This window comes from Rhipicephalus microplus, chromosome X (genome assembly GCF_043290135.1).
Source record: "Rhipicephalus microplus isolate Deutch F79 chromosome X, USDA_Rmic, whole genome shotgun sequence".
NCBI lineage: Eukaryota > Metazoa > Arthropoda > Arachnida > Ixodida > Ixodidae > Rhipicephalus > Rhipicephalus microplus.
In genome coordinates this window covers 195,408,382-195,431,293 of record NC_134710.1, presented here as the reverse complement: position 1 = coordinate 195,431,293, position 22,912 = coordinate 195,408,382, and the positions used below count along the sequence as shown (strand labels likewise).

The 22,912-nt window shown below is 43.9% G+C and overlaps 1 protein-coding gene across 8 annotated transcripts in view; it reads left to right on the top strand.

The window, feature by feature from the left end:
* vir (VIR_N domain-containing protein) overlaps nt 1-22,912 on the top strand; it is a 431,173-nt gene that overhangs the window by 189,993 nt on the left and 218,268 nt on the right. For all 8 annotated transcript variants that reach the window (XR_012887826.1, XM_075881178.1, XM_075881177.1 and 5 more), the window contains one exon: nt 1,466-1,646. Coding sequence is in view for 7 of the 8 variants with exons in the window: in XM_075881178.1 (XP_075737293.1) it covers nt 1,466-1,646 (181 nt within the window). In the remaining variant the exon portion in view is untranslated. The remainder of the gene's footprint in view (nt 1-1,465; nt 1,647-22,912) is intronic.

Below are 22,912 nucleotides of genomic sequence, written 5' to 3'. Positions count from 1 at the left end.
CACCGCAATTCACGCATATCATATGAATTCAAATGAAATAACTCGAACAGACTGCTATAAGTATCTAGGCGTTCACTTGACATCGTCATTATCATGGGTCGCTCACATTGAAACAATATGTGCACATGCTTCACGCACACTTGGATTTTTGCGCCGAAATCTAATATCTGCATTACCCGCTATTAAAAAACTTGCATATCAGACATACGTTCGGCCTAAATTGGAATACGCTTCATCTATCTGGCACCCCTCACAAGCATATCTCGCCTATGAATTAGAATCCATCCAAAATCGCGCTGCTCGCTTCATAACGCGAAACTACTCGCGTAAATTTACCTTCACTGAACTGAAACGCACACTTGACCTTCCATGTCTTCAATCACGTCGAATCATCTCTCGTCTTTGCTTGCTTCACTCTTTCTATTATCCCCCACTTGCCAGGCACCCTCGACTTCAACCCCCGCTCCGAATCTCGCCGTGCCTCAGCCACAGCAAACATATCGCACACATTCAGTGCCGCACATCATCGGTGAAAAAATTCTTTTTTCCACCCATGCAATAACCCTGTGGAATACCCTCCCCAACAGTATTGTTTCATCCACCGACCGCGCGACTTTTTGTGAAAAAGTAACAATGCATCTGACCTGAATTGAAATGAATTCCTAGTTAAACCATGTTAGTAAACTCATGCAATATGATGCTGATTACTTGTGTATATTGCTGTTTTCCAGTCTATGGTAGTTGTTTTTTTTTTCTGCTTGCTTGTTTCCTTTCTTAGAGATGTTTTTTCTCCCTTTCGTTGTCTTTTCTTTCTTTTTCGGCGTTTGTGTGATTAAGAGTCCCTCATATATTGTTTGCCCCCGCCTTATGTAATGCCTCCAGGCCCTTAAGGCTTCAATAAATGAAATGAATTGAAATTACATAGGTGGCAAAAGTGTGCGCAGTTGGGGTTCACTGACAACAAACCTTTCATATGCAGCAGTCTAGACCAGCTTGCGGCTTGTGAAAGCAGCCAGCTAGCAAGACAAACACCACACTCATTAAAAAGATGAGTTTTAAAAGGGATTAAGAGCAGACTATCATGTTCTGTCAAAAACCTTCTCGGCATCCTGCTGTCTATTCGCACCAGAAAATGGGAACAGAGGCTTTCTGCAGCTGAGAAGGTGTACCAGGGTAGGGGACGCTATCGATTTCTTATGGACTTGTCGTAATCACTTACTATGGTGAGAAGGATCCTACAAAAGTGTAAGGAAAGAGCTAACCCAGCGAGGTAATCAGTGTGCATACATAATGTTGTTGAGGGGAGTTTGTTGCTGTATTTTTTTGTTTTTGATTGTAGCCTTGTGCATTCTGGTTTCTTTACCAAATTGTGAACTGCAGGTGACATCTTGTCATTGTCAGTAATTCTAATTGCATGTATATAACAATATATTGTCATTAATTAAGGTGTTTTCTTTTCCAACAGGATTGCTGAAAGCACTAAATTGTGTGAAGTGAAAAAGAAAGATGACAGTGGTGAGGAATACACCCTTCTAAAGCTTGATGCAGACTACTGTGAGCATCAAGACTGTTCAGGGGAATTGGATAAAGCAGCCATATCACTTGACCTACTCTGCCGAAGCTACCGTAAGGCTCGCAAAGAAATGGTTAGTGCATTGCAGTCATTGCTGGAGGTCATTTGTGGCCATTCACCTATGATTATTTCTGAGTGTGATGAATAATGCCTCTAGCTGAAGAAATTACTTGGATATTTAGAAAGTCTCTTAACACTTTTCTGACCGCACCTATCCCTATCGATAGTATGTTTTTGATGTTTACTACTTGTATATTTGTCCTGTTTCGAACGCGTTGGGACCGCTTGCGCTATCTAACGTGTAAAAGAAAAGACATTTTATCAGTTTCGCTTTTGTTTTTCTCCTTTTTCACCGTATGGTGATTTTTAAGTGCCTTTCCATGCGCGAGTGAGTGTGCATAGTTTTAATCATGGCATCAACGTCGCGTGTGACCGCTTCACGAAAAAAGCAAATTTCGGGGGATTCGCGTGCATCTGGGCTGGAATATTCAAATGACGACAACAGCACAGGCTCCGAAGACGACATCGACACTTTTGATTTCAGCACGGACGACGAGAGTTCGTCAAACCGCCCCGGAGCATCAGCGGTCGTCCACCGGTGAGTTTAGCTTTGTGCTCGGGCCGCGTTATGGCCAGGGTGCGTCAGTGTAAGTTGACTCGATGTGCTCTGAAGGTTAGAGCTCTTATCTGCAAGGCGTTCACTTCCTTGGTGCGGAACTACTTGCCAGCGGCAGCGCAGCGAGTGCAGTTTTGTGCGCGGTGGCAGCCGGGAGTGAACCTTGGATATGCGTTACCTAGGGTCGTGTGGCGCTTCGTGAGCGCTGTCAACTTTTTGTTTTTTACTGTTCAAGTTATTGGAGAGCTATGCAAGAGCACAAATAAATATGCCCGGACGCATATTTTTCAGAAGTTGATGTACAGCGAAAGAGACGGTTCTTGGAGCTCCCACAGTCCATCTTGATGCTCCTACACGAAACGCTCCTCAGGGCTAATGGCACCAGTGCCCAATAAATAAATAAATAAATAGATAAATGAATAAATATCAGGAACTGTAAATTATGCTGTGAACAAAAAAAAAAGTTGAACAGAAAGCAAGTGTTTTCTGTGAAGCATGCGTAGCAACGCTGTGTTTTACCGCATCGCGAAACTGCTTCGCACGGTGGCATGAAAGACACTACGTGTAATGTTATTTTATGTACACAAAAACTTTTGTATTTACAGCACTTATATTACAAGTGCATATTTACAGGATAATTGTGTGCTCTTTGCACTTATAATGTATATTTTAATTTCTCTTTATGCTTAACCTGTTCAGAGCAGTTTTGATGGCTCTATGAAATTTCTTTATTCATGTTTACAATGTTTTTCATTTGATGATTTTTTTGTGCTATTGTTAATAAATTTGTGGTTTCAAACTAATCGTGTTGGAAAAATAACTCTTAGCTTTACAATTTGACATCATAAACATTAACCTCAGTAATTTTGGGTGCCATAAAAAAAAAAGGGTTGTCTGGACTACCCAGGAACAGCCAAATTTCTCGCGGTCACAAAAGTGTTAAAGGCTACCTGCAAGAAAATTTCAAATAGTGTAAAAAGCACGAGGTAGGATGTGTGGACACAGAGGAGCCTTCCTGAGAAATTTAGTGTTTGAAACAGGAAATGTCATGAACAGTTGGCAAACATAGCCATTTTTGGTAGCAAAAAAAAGAAAGCTATGCTGTCATTGTTCTTTTTTCTTGTTGTCTTTTGTCTTTGTCTTGTTGTCTTGTGGCTTGTTGTCTTTTTGTAGTGCCACAGGCATTACTCAGAAATGAAGTGATGCCTGTGGCACTCCAAAAAGACCTCCGAAGCAACATGTTGGGACATGCTTCATCATGAGAATGACCAAGTGTATGGATTATCTGCTTAGATGTTTCAAGAAAATTGTTAATCACCATGCCTTGTGGTATATGTATTACTAGGCACTTGCAAATGACGTAATGGCGGTTCAAGTGTGCAATTTGTACCATTTTGCTACAACTGCTCTTGTCTGCGCCTTGCTGCGCACATCCAAGTATCACCATGTATGTTAAATTGCACTCTTTGCACCTGCTTCACACACCAGCACGAGACCACACTTGGGTATCCACTGTCAAATTCCGTTGAAACAGGCAATATTCTTAAAGGGGTCGTGAAACAGTTCTTTAAGTAACCATGGAATGAATTCACTGGAAGAGCTTATTGTCTCATGAATTCAATGCCACAAAAATTTAATCCGTCCAGTGCGAGTGGAGTTGCATAGGTTTGTCGCATGCTGAAATTGCATTCTCTCTTCTCTCCTCCCGACGAAAGTGCTGGAAGCTAAGCAGGGAGATATGGCAGGGTCACAGAAAAACGTTACGCGTGTGCCTCGGGACCTTGAGCACTTTTTCATTTTTTTTCTTTGCACGCATTTTTCGGTGTGTTCGTGCATGCACACGTTGATAAGTAACGGCGATCTCTGTAACGAGAAAGCACGTGATGTTCAAATCAGCGAATGGCTGATAGATGATCGTACTACATGTGATTTTTGGGCATATTCCGTGATTTGTCGAGAAAAGAGAAAGCAACTTTTAGCTGACTTTGATCATTTATTGTGAATTGCAGGCCGCATGCTGCGCTTTAATATTTGGCTCGCGTGTTGTTGGGAGCCTCTACTACCGAATGGCAGCGTTTTCTGACAGTGCTCAAAAAGTGTTGTGGGCCTCTTTAAGTATCAACTGGTAGCAGGCAGGTGGCATCCAATTGCAAAACTGTCTAATTTGTTCCCACCCACGTGCAACCAACTTTCCATGCGAACAAGAATTCGAGTGTTTGCAAATCACACACAAAAAAGGGGATGACAAGTGTTGAGTGTCGCTGCCGCATGGGCGTCTGTCTCCCAAACTACCCAAGTGCATACCTACCAAGTCTCCCGGATTTCGACCGTTTTTTCCGGTTGTACAGTTGTCAAGAAAATCTCCCAGAAATCAAAATTTCTGTGCATGATCTGGCTGCATTGACAACAAAGCAGCTCAATTGGCTCCATGCTTTTCAAACCTACCCAATTTTATTATAAGTTTAAGAAGCGTTCATGTAAACGAACAGTATAATCTCAGTGATGCGAAACCGCGGCAGATACGAATTCTTGAAAATCCCCAAGCCAAATTCCACTATGTTCAATCGGTCTCAATTCGAACGTTCCGAACACATTTCTTAATCGCGGCGGGTGATACAAACTTTAGTACGGAAACCGCCGAACGAAGGCCGAGAGCAGCATACTCGAAGCGAAGTACGCGTGCGACCGGCGCACGCACTGTCTTTTACAGTGCGTGTGATTGTCGTTGCCACAACCGCTGTAGACGAAACCGTAATCGCGCTTGGCACGATTATGTATGGTGACAACGTAACTGACAGAACCCCGAAAGTGTGCGCTCAACCAGTCAAAGCAAGGCTGCTTTACGCAAACTCTGTGGCAGATGCTATCGTAGATGGCATAAGACGACTTAGTTTTGAAGGCGCATGGGCAGCCAAGCGCATGGGGATTGTAAAATAAACTACTGTTTGCCACAACCGCCGCGCACAAAATCGCGGTCGCGGCAACGCGATAGCGGTCTAGGAGCTCCGAGGGCACGCAGAGGTACGTTAGAGGCAGTAAATACGTAAAAAAAATAAAAGTAACACTTTGGCCACAAGGGCGAAGCAATAAATGCGACAGCAACAACTTGGAATGTAACGCTGAAAACGGCAAGCTGATCGAAACGTGCAGCGCGCTGCTCACACACAAATGACGCGCGGAAACTATACTCGCAGGACGAGAGCGAGCTAACAACGTTTGGCCCTCGACACGTAACGCACTGTTTAAGCAAAAACGATGCACGATACGTAATCGCAGGTACAGATGAGTACAAACTAACAAGTGTCCCAGTTGTTATACCTCGCTATATGAAAAGCCTGCTGTTTTCGCAAAAAGGGCCAGTGCAGAGACTGACTTGATTTTTGTGATCCCGGCAACTAACGATTTCGTTTCAGGGAGGGGGGTAATTGTGGTTATAAGAGGGAAAAGAAGAGAAAAGTGAGCCCCAACTGTCTGCATCAGCGTGCGACACCTAAACAGTAGCTCACAAGGGATGGCGTTGAGGAGGGATTAAAAGGATAGGATTAAAGGTAGAGAGAGAGAGAGAGATGCGCATGGACAGCGAGCGACTTCATAAGAGAGATAGGAAAGATGGAAACACGGTCACAGGTGTCCGAGGACAAGGCACCACTTGCGAGAGCTCTTGTCGGCGACAGGAGATGGCGTAGGGCTAATCCAGTCAGCCAGAGCTGCGCTGATATCGTCGTAGGGGACCGGCGGCAGGAGGTGGCGTAGGACTAACCTAGTCGGCCAGAGCTGCGCTGTTGTCGGAGATCGCGAGGGCACAATTGGTCAGCACAGAATCTAGCGAGCGAGTCCTCTTTTGTTTCAGTGAAAGCCGAAGGCACTTGATTGCACAGGCATCCATTCATGGGGCAAAGTACACGCGAGAGATAAGCAAGTGTCGGCACATCCCGACGAGCTCGGCGGCGAGCGCGGGCGGCTTTTTTTAAAGACGATAGTCTTTCTTGGGGACCTTCGACGCAAAAACTTCGGTCTGTCTGTACATTTGTCTGTTTGTCTACAGTTACTGCGAACCGGGTACTTTTAACAGCACCAGCCGATACCTCGAACGGCCGACCCCATTCGCAGCGCCCACCAATGTTGCTCACGAATCAGCATTCATATGTGTGCGATTGTCAATTAAAAAGCAATTCTTGCGCATATCTGAGGCATCATAACAACACGTATATATTCTCCATGTTCGTTTTTTACCAGAAAAAGCATACATAAGTAATTCTAAGGACCGTAGCACTTATCACGCTGCGCTGACCATGGAACGCTTGCACGGAAAGGCGAGTGTTTCCAACGCTTTGCTAAGAAGACACGGTGGTGGCCCCTACCCGTCGCCTTGCGTTCTACACTTTTTCACCTCTGAGACACGCGCTTTGTTTTCCAAAAAAAAAAAAAAAAAAAAAAAACTTCCAGATGGCGCTCATGTCTCACGAGTGACGTGACATGCGCTCGTTCGCCTCCGCTGCACGCTTGAGGCACTCTAACTCAGCGCTTACAAAATACTATTCACCGATTTTCTTGCACAGAACATCAAATAAATGTTTTTTTCACTCTCTCCACACGCAAGACTATTGTCTTTTGACGACATTTGCAGATATGGGGCCATTTTTCTTTGAGTGGTCATATATGTAGATACATATACATATACGGTGAAAGCGACGGCAAAAAAAAAAAAGCTTAGACTGTTTATGTAATTGCTATCGCAATAAAAAGGGGCCAGACGCTTATGGCATTCCTGCCAAAAAAATCTAGTAGTGAGCAAAACTTTGACTCGTGCTTTTGCGGTAGCCAGCTGCGCCGTCCCGTCCGTTCACGTGTGTCCCAGGAAGACATACGCGAGTTTTCTTAACTGAAATCGATTCTGCTAGTTGTGCTGGTCCTTTGAGACTCTCACCTTAGTGAAAAACTTTACCCTCGTGTGTTGGGGAACTTCTAGCCACTATAAGACCACAACGCTGATGTTGGCGCTTGTGAGTGAGACCCCCTTCCCACCCTCTTGTTTTTCCGCGATGTTTTTTTGTTTGTTTGTATGTTCTTGTTTTTTGTGCCGTGCCCCCCCCCCCCCCCCCCCCCTTGTTGCAGAAATCTCCCGGGTCCGGATTCAGAATCCTTGAATTTGGCAGGTATGCAAGTGCAGATGTAGCTTGCAATAGAAAGTTCAATGACCGTTTTCTAAATCGCTAAGTTGTGTCATTGGTTGGTTAAAAGCTTGGGTTGGCGTTAGTCACGAGCACCTGGAACCTTAAAATACCTATTACAGAACCCACTCCATCTCAAATATGCTTCAAAGAATATGTACTGCGCTGAGGTTTTCAGAGGCCTAGAATGGGAAAAGTTAGGGATAATGGAGAGTACTTTAGTAACTTACGCTTCGCCGATGACATCGCATTGCTGAATAACTCTGGGGACTCGTCAAAACTGTGGATGGGCAGTGAATGGGCATTTTGTGAATAGGCAGCAGACCTCCCCCGTAAGCTCCCATGCAGTGCTCCAAAGCCCAAAATCAAGCACTCTGAGTGCAGATTTTTGGTCGCTGTACGGCATAACTGATCAGGCCAAAGATCGGCAGCCTTCATTCTTAAATCCGTACGTCAATATACGCGACGCGCTTTTCTCGTCTCCGAAGTATGCCAATCGCTGAATTGCAGTCAGAAGCTACTGAATTTGGGATGTTACACTTGTGGTTAAAAAGTTTGCTATAAAGAAATCCTGACCACCATGCAGGCCTCACATTTTAGTCAAATATATCTGAATGCCCGTTGTACAAGAATTTGTAGTATGCGAAATTCAACCAATAAAATAAATAGAGGGGTTGACACAATGCTGCCAATTGGTATGTTTGCCTGTTTTAAGCAGATTTGTTGTGTTGAGCTTATACTGTAAAATGAAACTCAGTTGCTGTTGGCTTTTAAAATATTATAAAATATTTTGGGTTTTTCAAATCACAGATTGATTAAACTGTAAGTTTATCCAGGTATTCTATTTGCTGTATATAAAATTTATATTTGTGTGTCGAGCCTCGAGATGACGCTTGAGCTACTACAGAAGTTTTGTTTAGATGTGCTACTTAATCATTCCTAAATTTTTGTGTTTACCTGCCAGCAAGGCTTCTTCAAAAACAATGAAAATGTCCAGTTCGTCATTTTTTTATGCCGGCTTGGACTCTCTCGGTAATTTTAATATTATTGTGGTTTTAAGGAATGTATATTTTTGTATAAAAATGTTAAGGGGGTAAAATAACTTCAAATCTTCCCGAAAAAGATTGTGAAAGAGGAAGAAGAATGCGATTTGTCCCACATTTCTCTATATTTTTGATACCGATGCAGTCCAAGTAAAAATCTTTATGATACGGCATTTGATAAATCACTTCATGGCTATGTAGAAAAAAGTTGAATCAAATCGCTTTTTGTTTTAAGAACGAAAATTTTTGAAGTTGTCTCTAAGAATTGCCGCCGCATTCCTGTTATGGCGAGTTCACTGAAAACTATGTGGTCCCCCTTGTTCTACAGGGATTGGCAAGGTGTGAGATGTATATCAGTAGCTTGTGAGTGGTCAAAAGTCTTGTTCCTTTGATGTCAATGCTACAAGTATTGAGTTCATTTTACCATGTAAGCTTGCTTGGCGTGCCCATTGGGAAGTATAGACGTTGTACAGTAGCCTGCGGTATCGCTATAGGGCCATCTGCACAACTAGTATACCCATACCGAATGAACTAACACACATTGTGTGCATTTTTATTGCATATCAAATGCCGTATCATGAGGATTTTTACTAGGGCGGCATCAGTATGTAAAATATGGTTAAATATGGAACCAATTGCATTTTTTCCCGATTTCATTTTTTTTTCGGGAAAAATTGAAGTCTATTTTATCTCTAAATATACTTGTACAAAAGTACAGTCTTCTGAAAACTACAATAATAATAAGATTGTTTGGAGAGAGTTTCAGGTAGCATAAGAAAAAATGACAAACTGAATATTATCAAGAGACAGTAGGATTGGGCGTGTTGGTATAACATGATAAAGAGTGCTTACCAGCGCAAAGGACAGGGCAGGAGGGGACAGGAAAAGAGACGAGACAGAGCTCTGAACTGCCAACAATTTATTCCTTGTGAAGGTCTTCGCTTTTATACAGTTACCAGTCGCAATAGTCATATGCAAAACACAATTACAATGCATAAGTACATCACACTGACAAGCAGAGGAACAACTTTTCCTTATCGGTGAGCGCGACAGAAGGGGTGCGAACACAAGCATCTTTCGAGGAGCAAATCTTTTTTGCCTCTATGATCTCGCGTGTGGTGTGATTCCTGCATCTTGCAACAATAGTACACTTGTCGGTGTGATGTACTTATGCATTTTAATTGTGTTTTGCGCATGACTATTGCGACTGGTAACTGTATAAAAGCGAAAAGCTTTAAAAGAACTAAATTGTTGGCAGTCCAGCGCTCTGTCTCGTCTCTTCTCCTGGCCCCTCCTGCCCTGTCGTTTGCGCTGGTAAGCACTCTTTATCATGAATATTATCATTGTTTTAAGTGTGAATACACTTTATAAGCGACCCCAAACCATCAACTGCCGTCGGCGGCGACCGCAGTCTTCTCTCTATCTTTAAAAGAAAGAGGACTTGGCGAGCCGCAGCGCGACGCTCTACCGAATAAGCCACGGACGCGACGCTGATATCGGTGTCGCTCCTCCGCTCTCCTCGCTCGCTGCAGCTGCGCGCGCACCCCTCTCTCTCGCGCGCCCGCCTTCTCTCTCAGTCTCCCGTCGAGAGCGGATCATGCGATGGATGTCCCGGAGGCAACGCTACCATCTGGATATAAGGCACGTTACTAACACCGATATATATATATATATATATATATATATATATATATATATATATATATATATATATATATATATATATATATATATATATATATATATATATATATATATATATATATATATATATATATATATATATATATATAGAGAGAGAGAGAGAGAGAGAAAAGACTGCGGACGCCGCCGACGGCGGTGGATGGTTTGGGGTCGCTTATAAAGTGTATTCACACTTAATATATATATATATATATATATATATATATATATATATATATATATATATATATATATATGTATGTATGTATGTATGTATGTATGTATGTATGTATGTATGTATGTATGTATGTATGTACATACACAGACCGCTGACATCAGAAAGGTGAAGGGGAGAGGGGGGAGAGAGGTGGGGGGGAGTGGAGGGAAAAGTGGAAGGGGGGCACCCGAGGGGCGTTCACCGTATATTATTTTTATCTTTTTTCTTTTTTCTTTCCTTTTCTTTTCTTTCCTTTTTTTTTTTTTTCCTCTTACCTTGCCCTCTGATTTGAGATTGTATAAAGCTGAGCACCGACAAACTGTATCTATTCCTGATGAAGGCCAGACTCTAGGCCGAAACGTCGAAATAAACCACGTTGTGACCGCTCACGGAAGATCTACTAGACTGTATGTATGTATATATATATATAGATACTGGTTTTTTGAAGAGGCCCAGCTGGTAGGTAAACACAATGATTTTGGAATGGTTAAAGAGCACAACTAGGTGAACTTTCTGTAGTAGCTCAAATGTCGTTTCGAAGCTCCACACACAAATATCGATTTTATATACAGTTTTCTGTTAGGCAAAGTTTAGCAAAAGCAAGAAAATTTTGAGAGGGTGCCATGGTCTTGTAAAATCTTTTCGTTTGAAGATGTTTGGCCACAATACTTTATGGGGTATAAGAAAAAGGTGTACATTTTATAGGCAGAATCAGCAACGATTGAGCGCCGTGTCTGGGACACTTGGCATGGAATGACCCATGTATGTATCAGTGTTGCGGTGGGTGCTTCCATTTCTTTCCAATTCCATTCCGGGGAATAAGAATTTGCCACAGTTCCATTCCTTTTAATTCCTCGGAATGAAAAAAGCTGGCCCATTGTCACTCCGGGAATGGCGGACGGGGCCATTCAATTCCATTCCTTCAATTCCTCAATGTAGGAAGCGCATCTTGATAGTTTTATTGAGAATGAACGACATCATAAATACAGTCTTATGAGATGCATTAAGAACTGCAGAATTACGTAAAACATGTTACCAAGGTCAAAGGTTAGTAGCTTGGTAGAATATCTCGTGCAGTAAAACCACCCTACTGATTCCCGTAGGAGCAGTTCTCCCGCTACATATAGTATTTGCATGGTTAGCATGTTGAACAAATGATGATATTGAATTGTTTAAGCTTAAATTTGTTAATTCTAAACTTATGACATAGCGTATTTTCATGTTGAAAAAAATGTAGTGTTCAAGAAGACTAAGCAGTTTTGCCCTGCGTCTCGAGCGGTCGTGAATATGAGAAAACTAAAGTTTGGTTAATGGGGAACAAAACGTTTTAGATCAGCTGGTATTAGATAGAACAGTGCACCACCGCTCGGTCACCTTGTGCCTTCACATCCAATACGGATCACAGGGCCGCACTGCTTGTCACCACCCAAGCTTGTCAAGCGTGCCTCGCAAGCATGGATGGGGTGAGGAGTTATTTGTGTTCATCTGTGCGAAGGTATGCAATGTATTTCTTGTCGCAAAGGTTATTTATGTCTGTCAGGTACTGCTCTTGAGGTAACGATCAGACCGTGCATAGAGTATTCGTTTTAATGAGAACCAACGTGTGAGTATAATTTGTTTCTCACTTCAGTATCTGTTGGGATAATGCATTTGTCTGCCATCTTAGGCCGTGGTTTCTCTTTTAAAAATTGGTAGATTGTTCACAATTTCACACTACGCCCAGCTTTGGCTTTGGCCAACTAAATGTGGACCTAGAGAAAAGGTTGTCTAATTTGAGCATGATAATATAGCAGTAGCTATTGAGGGTGTAGAAAAATACTCCCCAATGTCCCTTTTGCTTGCCGATGCGAACACTGCTGATGGAACAGTATGGCAAGGGAGGTGGGTACGAGGTGAGATTGCAGTGAACAAAAGCATTGTGCCAGCGTTAATACACATCACAACTTAGAGAAGCATTTTTTTTTAAATATGCGTCTGAGTGAGCCAACAGTGATATAAGCTAACACGAAGACAGACGTGAAGGGTGTGAAGACAGCAGATATCTGGGGACTCTAGCTGGGGTGCTGCCGAGGGTAAAAAAAAAAAAAAAAAAAAGAATCACAAGGCGCGAGGGGGGGGGGGGGAGCATGCTTCTGCCGTAGTTGTTACGGGAAAAATAGAGATAACTTCAGAGGAGCACAGTCAATATAAGAACAAACTTGTAGTAGGTGCATTGCTTATAAATGTATTGTGCTTGCTATCAGGCAAGCCATTTTAAAAATTTTGCTTTATTGTTAAATTCGAGGCTCTGATTTACCAATATTTGAAGTTTGAAAAACAGCCTGAGATGAAAACATGCTCTATTTTCGATAAAAGACGTTATTCTATTTTTATCTCATTCCGGGGAAAAGGTGCTTAATTTCATTCCCATTTCATTCCTCCAAGCATTGTTCCTATTCCATTCGCATTCCATTCTGGGGTCACAAAAATGTGGAATGATTCCGAAATCATTCTTATTCCAGAGGGGCAAATCTGCAACACTGGCATGTTGATTGATATGTGGGGTTTAACGTCCCAAAACCACCATATGATTATGAGAGACGCCGTAGTGGAGGACTCCGGAAATTTCGACCACCTGGGGTTCTTTAACGTGCAAACACTGGCATGTATGTATGTATGTATGTATGTATGTATGTATGTATGTATGTATGTATGTATGTATGTATGTATGTATGTATGTATGTATGTATGTATGCATGTATATGTATGTATGTATATCAACAGGCTGTCATAGCTTCATTTGATCACCTACCTGGCCTGTATTGCCCAGACATGTGAGGCTAAATGTTTGAGCCGTCCTCACCGATTTGTAACTCACGCAGGCGTGAGTTAGTGACAACCACAATACCACGGTGGCTTTTTGGGGGCACTACATTAGAATGTCAGGTGTCAAAGGATTGAAAAATCTCTTGCTAAATTTCACAAACTTCACAATTTAACAAAATAATATGAGTCTGGTTATCACTTTGTTAAAATGAGCTTGAAGTGCATTCTGGGGATGCTTTTGTATTGATGGGGAACATGACATTTCAGCAACAGCATAATGTATTCATACTAAGCATTAGATATTTATGGTGTGAACAGCCACTGGTATAAAAAAAATATACAAGTCTGGTATTGTCAAAAAGCAATGGAGCCTTGTGCTGCTTGTAAGAGATTGCAGCTTTTGAATATCATCACTTGTGGCGTGTGGCAGCTGTCGGATGCCTATGTGTTTTAGACTGGCTATAAGTGTTCTGGCTTTTGACTTTTATTACTGCAGTTAATATTATTAAGGTTATTCTCTGGTGTTTTTGTGGTAGCCTTATACATGTGTCACACGGTGCACTGCTGATCGCGACTAAGCTTGATGCTGATCCAATTGCTCAACAGTGATTGGCTCTCTTCTAAAGGTTGTGTGAAGAAGCCAATCATGATAAAGAAATTCAATCCGCATCAGGCCTGGTCACGATCAAAAGTAATCATTTGACGATGATGTTAGCAATGATTCTCGAATAAATCTCTTCAATGCTAATGAACGTGCGAAATTTCTGAAATATGTGTGGGAGAACACATATGACAATTTTGCCAAATTGTACCATATTGTACCTAAGACACCCATTTACACTCTCAGTAAACGGAAATCTGTTAAATGGGGCTACTGCTTAAACGGAACAATGGTCTCTGCTATGTTTGGTTTTGGGCTTGTTTTTTTGCACTTATGTTCATCTCCTGTTACTCCTGTTAAACATACGTTCACGGTTCCTTCAGGTTCGATTCACTGAGAGTCTACCGCACACTATCCTGCCCTGAAACAGCACTTTATCAGAAAATTATATCATACATGCACCAAGGAAATGTAAAAGCTGCTTCACTAGTGATATTTAAACTGAAATCTTAAAGGGACCCACAACTGGTCAGAACGCGGGATTAGATTCTGGTGGAAAGGAAAAGAGCGTGAATTGTGGCGACAGGTAACAGCAAACTTATCATGATATGAGTAAGATCAATATTTTTAAATCTCGAATTAAAGTAACCAAAACCAGCATGTCGCACCCCTAGCTCAAGAGCCACGAACCACGAATATGAAGTCCTAATAACTTTGCTGTAGTTATTTAAAGCACATCAGAATAAGGGCTTAAATTTTGAATATGTATGTTGTTGTTCATATTCATTTGTTTCTGTGCGGCTTGCAAGGTAAAAGAAGTAGACCGTGAAAGCGGCGCTGCTTTCGTGGCCTCGGCAGGGAAATGGGTGCAGGTCCGCGCGCGGTGTAGCTCGATTCTCATCATGTTGGGCGGGTTGGAAGAACCACGCGAGCTTGTGAATGGATCACTGCGGCACTCGAAATGCTGTCAACCTACTGCTTTATGGAGAATCGCTACCACTCATGCGTGCTGCTGGTGGTGGCGATAGTGGTGGTCCGTCGGATTCGTTGCTACCGCTGTTTCCATCGATGCTTGTCGCTCTGGTGATACTTAATAGGGGTTTGAATTTTAAGCTCGCATGCGAGCCAAAATTCGTTTTTTTAACTCGCTCAAGTTATCATGTGATGACATATCGAAGCCGTCGAAGTATTGCCGCACGTGAACTACCATGCGTGAATTGTCTATCACGCGTAAACGCCTCATTTCATTTTCGAAGAGTTGGCTTAGCTCGACTTGGCTAACATAGAAAAAACGACCTGTTCACGGCCAGAAGTACTTGCATAAGAAGCCTTGGGAAAGTGCTGTAACTCTGGTAAAATAATTTAGCACGGTATAAAGCAGTGGTCGTGGTACTGTAGGCCTGACAAACACAGCGTTATGTGTTTGCACTTAGGGCTTCACTTTTCGTCACGGCTGGCGTTACATTGGCACCAGAACACAGCGAGCTCAGTGCTTGCTGCCATCTTGAAAAGCGCGTTGCGCCATCTTTTGCAAGTGCGGCAAAGTAACACCCTGCACTGCCACGCGAGCATATGCTCCACAAATAAAACGCAAAACTTCACAACCAGAGTCTGGCTGTAAGTATGTTTAGCACTCTTCCTCTACTATAAGTTTGTGCTGATTTAGTGTGAAACATCGAGGAGACCTTCCTTAACAGTCTAGTGTTTAGACGATGGCGTTCCAGACACTGCGGTCAGACTCAACTTCGTCTTTAAGGTATAAGGCAAAAATACTTGTTTATTTAACTGCGTTCAGAAGCGCTCTGCTGTCACTTGAGCGTCTCCGCGTCCCTCGCTCGCGCTCTTCTTCTTCTTCTTCTTTGTCCCAGCCCAGAACGTGAAAAATAATCAACATTCCCGGCCGCGCAAAGTTAAACACATAGTTCAAGTGGGTACAGTCTTTGTATCGGCCTGATCGCAAGGTGACCGCCTTGCAACTTGATCTTGCAAGAACGAAGGAGACCGTCTGCACTGCGGTACACTTCCGTGACCCTTACAAGCTTCCATAGCTGGCGTGGAGTGTTGTCCGCACGAGAACGATGTCCCCTTGCTTCAATGCTGTATTTGATTTCGTGTCGGCAAAGTGTGCAGATCGTAATTGCGACAGGTATTCTTTTTGCCAACGCTTCCAAAAACTTTCAACCAGCAGCTTCCTGTAGTTGTGTCTGCGTATGGCGTCTGATCGTTTGGAATTACTGTTGACTTCGTCAGCGGTCGCATACGGTATGGAAGTCAATCTTTGTCCAAGGAGATGTTCGGCTGGCGTCAAAGTGCAAGGTTCTCCTGCATCTGTCTCGATGAAAGTCAGAGGCCTAGAGTTTACGACTGCTTCGACCTCTGCCAGCACTGTCCATATTTCTTCGTAGTTCAGACGAGCTTTGCCGATAATTTTTCGCAGCGGAAGCTTCACTGATCGTACAAGGCGCTCCCAACATCCACCCCACCAAGGAGCATTTGGTGCTATAAACTTCCACGAAATGCCGTTGGTGCTGAGGTGACCAGCGATGTCCTCTTCAGAGAACATTCGGTTTAGCCGCTTTGTCTGCCGATGTCTTGTGAAAGCTTTGTGCGTTGTCAGAATAAATCACCCTAGGTAATCCTCTCCGAGCTGCAAATCGTCGTAGGCACAGCAGGAAAGCCTCGGATGTCATTTCCGAGACAAGCTCGAGATGCACGGCTCTAGATACGGCGCACGTAAAAAGTGCAACGTAGCACTTCGTGTCCCCTTTCTCCGTGCGTGCATACAGAGAGCCCGCGAAGTCGACTCCTACAACTTCGAACGGGTTCGTTGGTGTCACTCGATGACTTGTTAACGGAGCAGTCTCAGCAGTTCCTGGGCCCGCACTGAAACGCTTGCATATGTTGCAGCCATGCAGCACTCTTTTTACCAAAGAGCGAGCTCGACAAATCCAGTAGCGTTCCCGAAGCTGCGTAAGTGTATCTCTAACTCCTCCATGTAAGACTTGAAGATGGGCTCTGTTTGCCAAAAGTGTCGAAAAGTGGTGACTTGACGGCATTATGATTGGGTGCTTGACATCTTGTGTGGAATGCATGAGGGATAAACGGCCTCCAACCCGAAGAATTCCGTCTTTGTCTATGTAAGGGCATAGTTCAGCGATTCGAGATGTAGACTCGACTGGTTGGCCGTTGGTCAAAGTGGTGAGTTCTTCAAGAAAGCCTTGCTCTTGTGTACATCTTATCCATGACAACACAATGGCGAAATCTGTCCACATCGTGTAGTGAACTTGAACATTCCTCAAAGCCCTTTTCACGTATGCCAACATTCTTGAGCCGATTAAGGCAGCCAGCAGCTCCAATCGCGGCAGCATTGTCTCCTTAATGGGTGCTACACGGGACTTCGCAATCAACAGTATCGGCTCCTCAGGACTTGATACGACGTATATCGCTGTTCCGTATGCCGCCGGACTGGCATCGCAGAAAACATGTACTTGAAGCACACTGGTCTTCCTTGCTCCGCCGCCCAGATAGCGAGGAACGACGACGTCTTGCATTTGCGGCAGCTGGATGACCCAATCATTCCATTCTTTTTGCAGGTCATTGGGTAGTACTTCATCCCAGCCAATTCCTCGTATCCACAGTCTCTGAAACAATATTCGTATGGCAATAGTATATGGTCCTACAAATCCCAACGGGTCAAATATTCTTGATGCTGACTGCAAGACAAATCGTTTTGTACCCGTCTGTGCTGTCAAAAACCGGAGTAGATTTTCAACTGAAAAGTTGAATTCATCCTTTGCAGGATTCCAAACCAAACCCAGGACCTTGACCGACGTTTCGTGAAGAACGACCATCTCATTACTAGTAGATTTCACTTGATTTTCAAGCGTGCACATCAAATTTGCTATATTTGTTGTCCATTTTCGCAATGTCATGCCGGCCAATTTTATTATTGTGCGCGCTTCTCGGCATAGTTTAGCGGCTTCCTCTTCTGTGTCGGCACCAGTGACTAAGTCATCCACGTAAAACGACTCGGCTAGAGTTTGCGTTGTTTGTGCCATGACAGCCGGTGCTCTTTTTACGTGGCAGAGAATAGTAGCTGTGAGCAAAAATGGGCTACATGTAGCTCCAAAAGGCACTCATGTCATCCTCCACTCTTGCAGCTTGCCCTTGGATAAATCTCCTTCTGCAAACCAGAGAAAGCGGAAAGCGTCTCTGTCGCCCTCCCGAATCGCAATTTGAAGGAATGCCTTTTCTATGTCCGCGATAACTGCCACCGGGTGCATTCTGAAGCGTAGCAGAATTTGCACGAGGTCTTGGTACAAGTTGTCACTTTTTTGAAGGCAATCATTAAGGGACTTGCATTCTTTGGGATGTGACAAAGCGTCAAACACCACTCTCATTTTCGTCGTCAGTGCTTGTTCACGCATGACTTCCTTGTGCGGCATTTAATATAATTTCGTCACCTCTGCAGGTACGTCACTGACTACTTCGGCGTGTCCTGCCCTTATGTACTCCCTTATGGTATGGTCATACGTTTCGAGCAGTCCTTTTCTGGAGTTGAGACGGTTGACAAGCTTGTCCAGTCGAGTAACGGCTACTTGCCTGTTGCTTGCAAGCTCGAAATTATCCTTCCAAGGGAGGGTCACTTCATATCTTCCGTTTATAAAGCTAATCGTTTGCTCAAAATGCCTCATGGTGTTGCTCATTTCAGGTGGCTTGTTTATCGTGTCCGTAATTCCTATGTTTTCAAGTTCCCAAAAGGAGCGCAAAATCTCGTCGGAATCGGTAGCTTGGGCTTTTAGCACGCACACCATCATTTGTGAAGTAGTTGGGAGGGACACCAAGTGCGATGTGCTTCCCTGGAAGGTCCATCCAAGCTTGGAGTTCAGTGCGATCAATGATTCGTTGCCTTCGCACCGTGAAACTTCGCCGGTCAACACTTTCCACATCTGATCGGACCCGATAAGTACGCTGATGCCACTCTTAGTTATGATAGATGGATGTTGGAGCTCATCGGCAACATCGTTTCCCAGCTTCTTGAAAGACGCAACGAAGGCTACGTCCATTGCAGTCTCTGCGATGTCTTGGCAGATGCTTGGGATCTCTATTGCAGTTAAGACTATTTCCGCGTCGGAAAACTGGCTTCGAAGTCGTAGTTCTACTATGCGACGCCTCTTAGCCTCTTGGTCCGATGTATTTGCGAAAGTATTGAAGGCAATTCGAGTTGCTCCCACGCTTTTCAGCTTGAGGTGCTTGGACAGATCTTCAGTTACGAAAGTCCTCTGACTGCCACCATCGAAAACGCCTCGTATGTAGCGGCAGGTGTCATCATTCATGGCCCATGCTCTGAAAGTCTGAAGAAAAATGGAAGTGGTAGAGTCTTCCTTGACGGGTCTTCTTCCAAGTGATGCACAGACTGTCGTAGTTTTTTCGTAGTTCTTGTTAGCATAGTCTGACTTTCGCGAACACCTATCGGGATCGCACATGCTTGTAGCGTGTCGAGCTTGGCATCTGGAGCAGGAAATCCTCTTTTTGCAGTCCCGTGCCCGATGTCCTTTGGTGGTGCAGCGGAAACACCTTTTGTCGTTGAAAAGCAGTTCCTTCTTCTGCCTCAGTGACAAGTCAGCTATGCAGGCTTCCGATCCGTGATGGCTGGACGAGCAGAATACGCAGTTGTCCTTTTTTTCTCGTACCGAGTTGCTGTGAAGCACAGATGACGTCGGTTTCCCACGCCGAGAGTACGTCGACTGACTGGCCACGGGGAGTGATCCATGTTCTCGTCCTTTGGCATTCTTAAAATCACTCTTCTCCAGGCTTTCCAGCTCGATACACAGGAAGTTGAGCACACGGTCCAGTCCCACGGGTGTAGCTTCAGCTCTCGAGTCATATGCCAACTGGACGGCACATGATCGATGATACTGCACGACTATATCCCGTGGAAGAGCACGCAGTAGGATGTCGCAGAGCATTAACGAAAATGACGACTTGTGCACACCCAAAGTCTCTAAGCCTCGGATATTCACGAGAACTTGGTCGTACAAGCTGCGTAGCGCTTTGGTGTCAGTCGATGAACGGACAGGGCTTAACATCCGTTGCTTGGCAAAATATTCTTGCTCCAGGCGAGTCTTGTTCCTAAATCGCTTCTGTAGCATTTTTATGGCGTCACTGTAGCAACTTTCTGTCGTCGGAAGGCCCGCAATTACTGATGCAGCGTCTCCTTTAAGATACAGTCGCAGGTAATGAAACTTCTCTGTGGCAGTGACGCAATTGTTACTATGAACAATTTGGTAAAATTGTTCCCAAAATTCGGTTCACTTGCATAGGTCTCCAAAAAAAGGAGATATTGTCAGTTCAGGCAATTTAACTCCAGTTCCGTCTGATGGTGCTATGACTGTCTGGGCAACTGTTTCTTGAGTTCCGGTCGATGTCCTTAGCATGCGATCTTTCTTGCTGAGAATCTCAGCGAGAATGCGCGTAGCAACGTCCTCGTATTGTAAGAAAGCGTTATACTCGACCTCGAACTCCTCGTCAGGTATATGCGGCTCAATCTCGTTGTTCAGGTTTTTAAGCTCTTCGTTATTAGCCTTCAGCCTCTCATATATGGAGTTGAGCTGGTCATAGGAGGCAGAGTCGTTAGCGAGGAGCTCACTTGCCTCGTTTATAATCGTCGTGTTCTGTGCTCGCCGCGACGTCCGCTTCGACTTCAGTCGCACCATGCCGCTGCAGTTGACTGGTAGCCGTCCGTAGGGTCCTGGTTTTCAATCCCGGGTTTCGGCACCAATGTTTAGACGATGACGTTCCAGACACTGCGATCAGACTCAACTCCGTCTTTAAGGTATAAGGCAAAAATACTTGTTTATTTAACTGCGTTCGGAAGCGCTCTGCTGTCACTTGAGCGTCCCCGCTTTCGCTCGTGCTCTTTTTCTTCTTCTTTTTTGTCCCAGCCCAGAACGTGAAAAATAATCAACACTGGAATTTCTACAGCATGTGCATTTCAGACTGCAGAAGTAATTTCATCAGGTATGTGCTATCGTGGTTGAAAGAAACACAAACAGCGGAAAGCATTGCTTTCGACTCACTCAAACTGCTCCGTGCTTTGGCTGTGACAAGGCAGAATTTGGGCTGTATGGCGGCGTCAATGTAGCCCTAGAATCTCAGTTCAATTTGCGCTCATGCACCGCATGTGTTTATTATTTGCCAGCCATGCTGGGCACTCAGAACACACCCGCGGTGCTAAAGTGCTAGCCAGAATTAAAATGCTACGATAACGTTGGCTGAAAGCACAGATTCGTCTAGTGACATTCAAGGCATGTCGTAGTTTGACTGAGTCGAAAGCCATGCTTTCCGCGCCGTTCATCTCTCCTTGCATCACGATAGTAAGCTGTTACAATTGTGCTAAGCGTGCGTGGTGCGTGCATCCACGCGTGAATCGTAATATATCCTATTATTGGCATGCCGCCTGCGAAACAGTACGGCAATGATTTGACGCATGCCGTATACTACAGCCGTTTTGTGCGCAAATTGCTGCTGTAAAGTGGAACAGATAGCGTCGCATTTGAGTAAGCGCAATTACTTGTACACTTTTACTGGGCTCGTAGTTTTTCTGCCGATTGAAATTAGATCTACTTACAGCAAAACTCGGCGTTTTTCATTGCGGATGGAAGTTTGTCCAATCGGAAAAGGTCTTACTCTTGCACTGGTTGTTTTTGCATCTGAAGACGGTGCAGTGGTGCCTAGAATTTCTTGTAAGCGGGGTAGTTACGGTCGCGCTTGAATATATCCAGTAAGTCTGCTTACTTGTGCTTATTTATTAGGTTTCTAGTCTTTTGTATTCACTGCATTTATCCATTGGCGACGAAGCTTGGCACACTTTGTTGCGAATGGAAATCGGCAAAAGGTGAAAACACTGCACTGGCACGATTCCCGCGATACGCTGTGAAATTCACAGGCAAATCTCAGCAATATCTTCCTCTTGCGCTGGCTGGTTGTTGTCGCATCCAAAGACGGCACAGTGGTAACCAAAAGACTTTTTATAAGCAAACAGGCGCTTTTTCGCATTTTAAAGTCTCAGAGCCGCTGCTTGCCATGCTAGCGAGGCACGCCGTGGCAGTTCAAAAAACAAACTATGGCAAGTCTGGGAGCGAGAGTATACTGCCGAAGACGCCCGAGTGTGAGATAGGCCTGCTATAGTTGCTATCGTGATCTAGTCCACTGTTTGCAGCATGTCTCCTTAAGACTGCATAATAGCTGCAAATAGAAAAATTTCGATTTTAAATGTTTCATGGCGTTTTCTGCGTTATCATTCCATCATTACTTGATCTGACTGGTAAGCTTTCCGTTGCACTGGTGAAAAATGGTATCATAAAAATTGGTTGTGGGTTCCTTTAAGTGCACTGTCATCATTATTGTGAAGGTAAGCCAAGCACTCATAGCCATGAATATCGCTGATAATTTCTGTCCTCCATTTGCTGTTTCGAACATTTAGTCCTTCTGTTGCATTTCTCTGGTGAAGGTTTCAGTGTTGTGCCACTGTCCAGCCTTGTTACGTGTGTTGATCTTGGTGCATTTTCATTTCTCACATCACTGTTGTGTTAGCCTTGCGCAAGGAGGCTGTCAGTCAAAAAGCAGCTTTGGTTAATTTAGTGTAGTTGTTGACAGTGCCTCGTGTACCCAGTGGCTCGCTAGGAAGAAGAAAAAGAAGGGAAAGGACAGGAAGGTCAGCAACCACTCGCTAATAGTTTGCTATGGTCCTGCTTAATCAAAATGGCATCATATCTCATAGTCGAATTTGAAAAGAACTTTCATTCTGTCCAATTACGCTGGAGAAACTTTACTCTTTATAAGTGAAAGAACCTCTGGATGTCTTCACTGTAATTTTATTTCAGGTGACCTTGTCCTATCAGACAAGGTGCAAATTACAATATTTTAATTCTTTTGTTCACTTTAAGCACAATGTATGGGTGAGTATTAATTGAAAGTCAAAATTGTAAAGGTGGCCTTATACCACGATGTGCACACAGGGAAACTAGCTTAATAATTATCTTGATTGCTGCATTGAGTTGCACGAAGTTGTCACAGCTGTATTGTTACTATTTCAGTCAGCGTGAAAACCATGTGGCATGCCATATGAAGGGTTTTTCAAATCGCACTGTGTCCAAAAGTGCCTATAGTACACCAAATCAGCTCTTTGCTTTTTGCTAGGG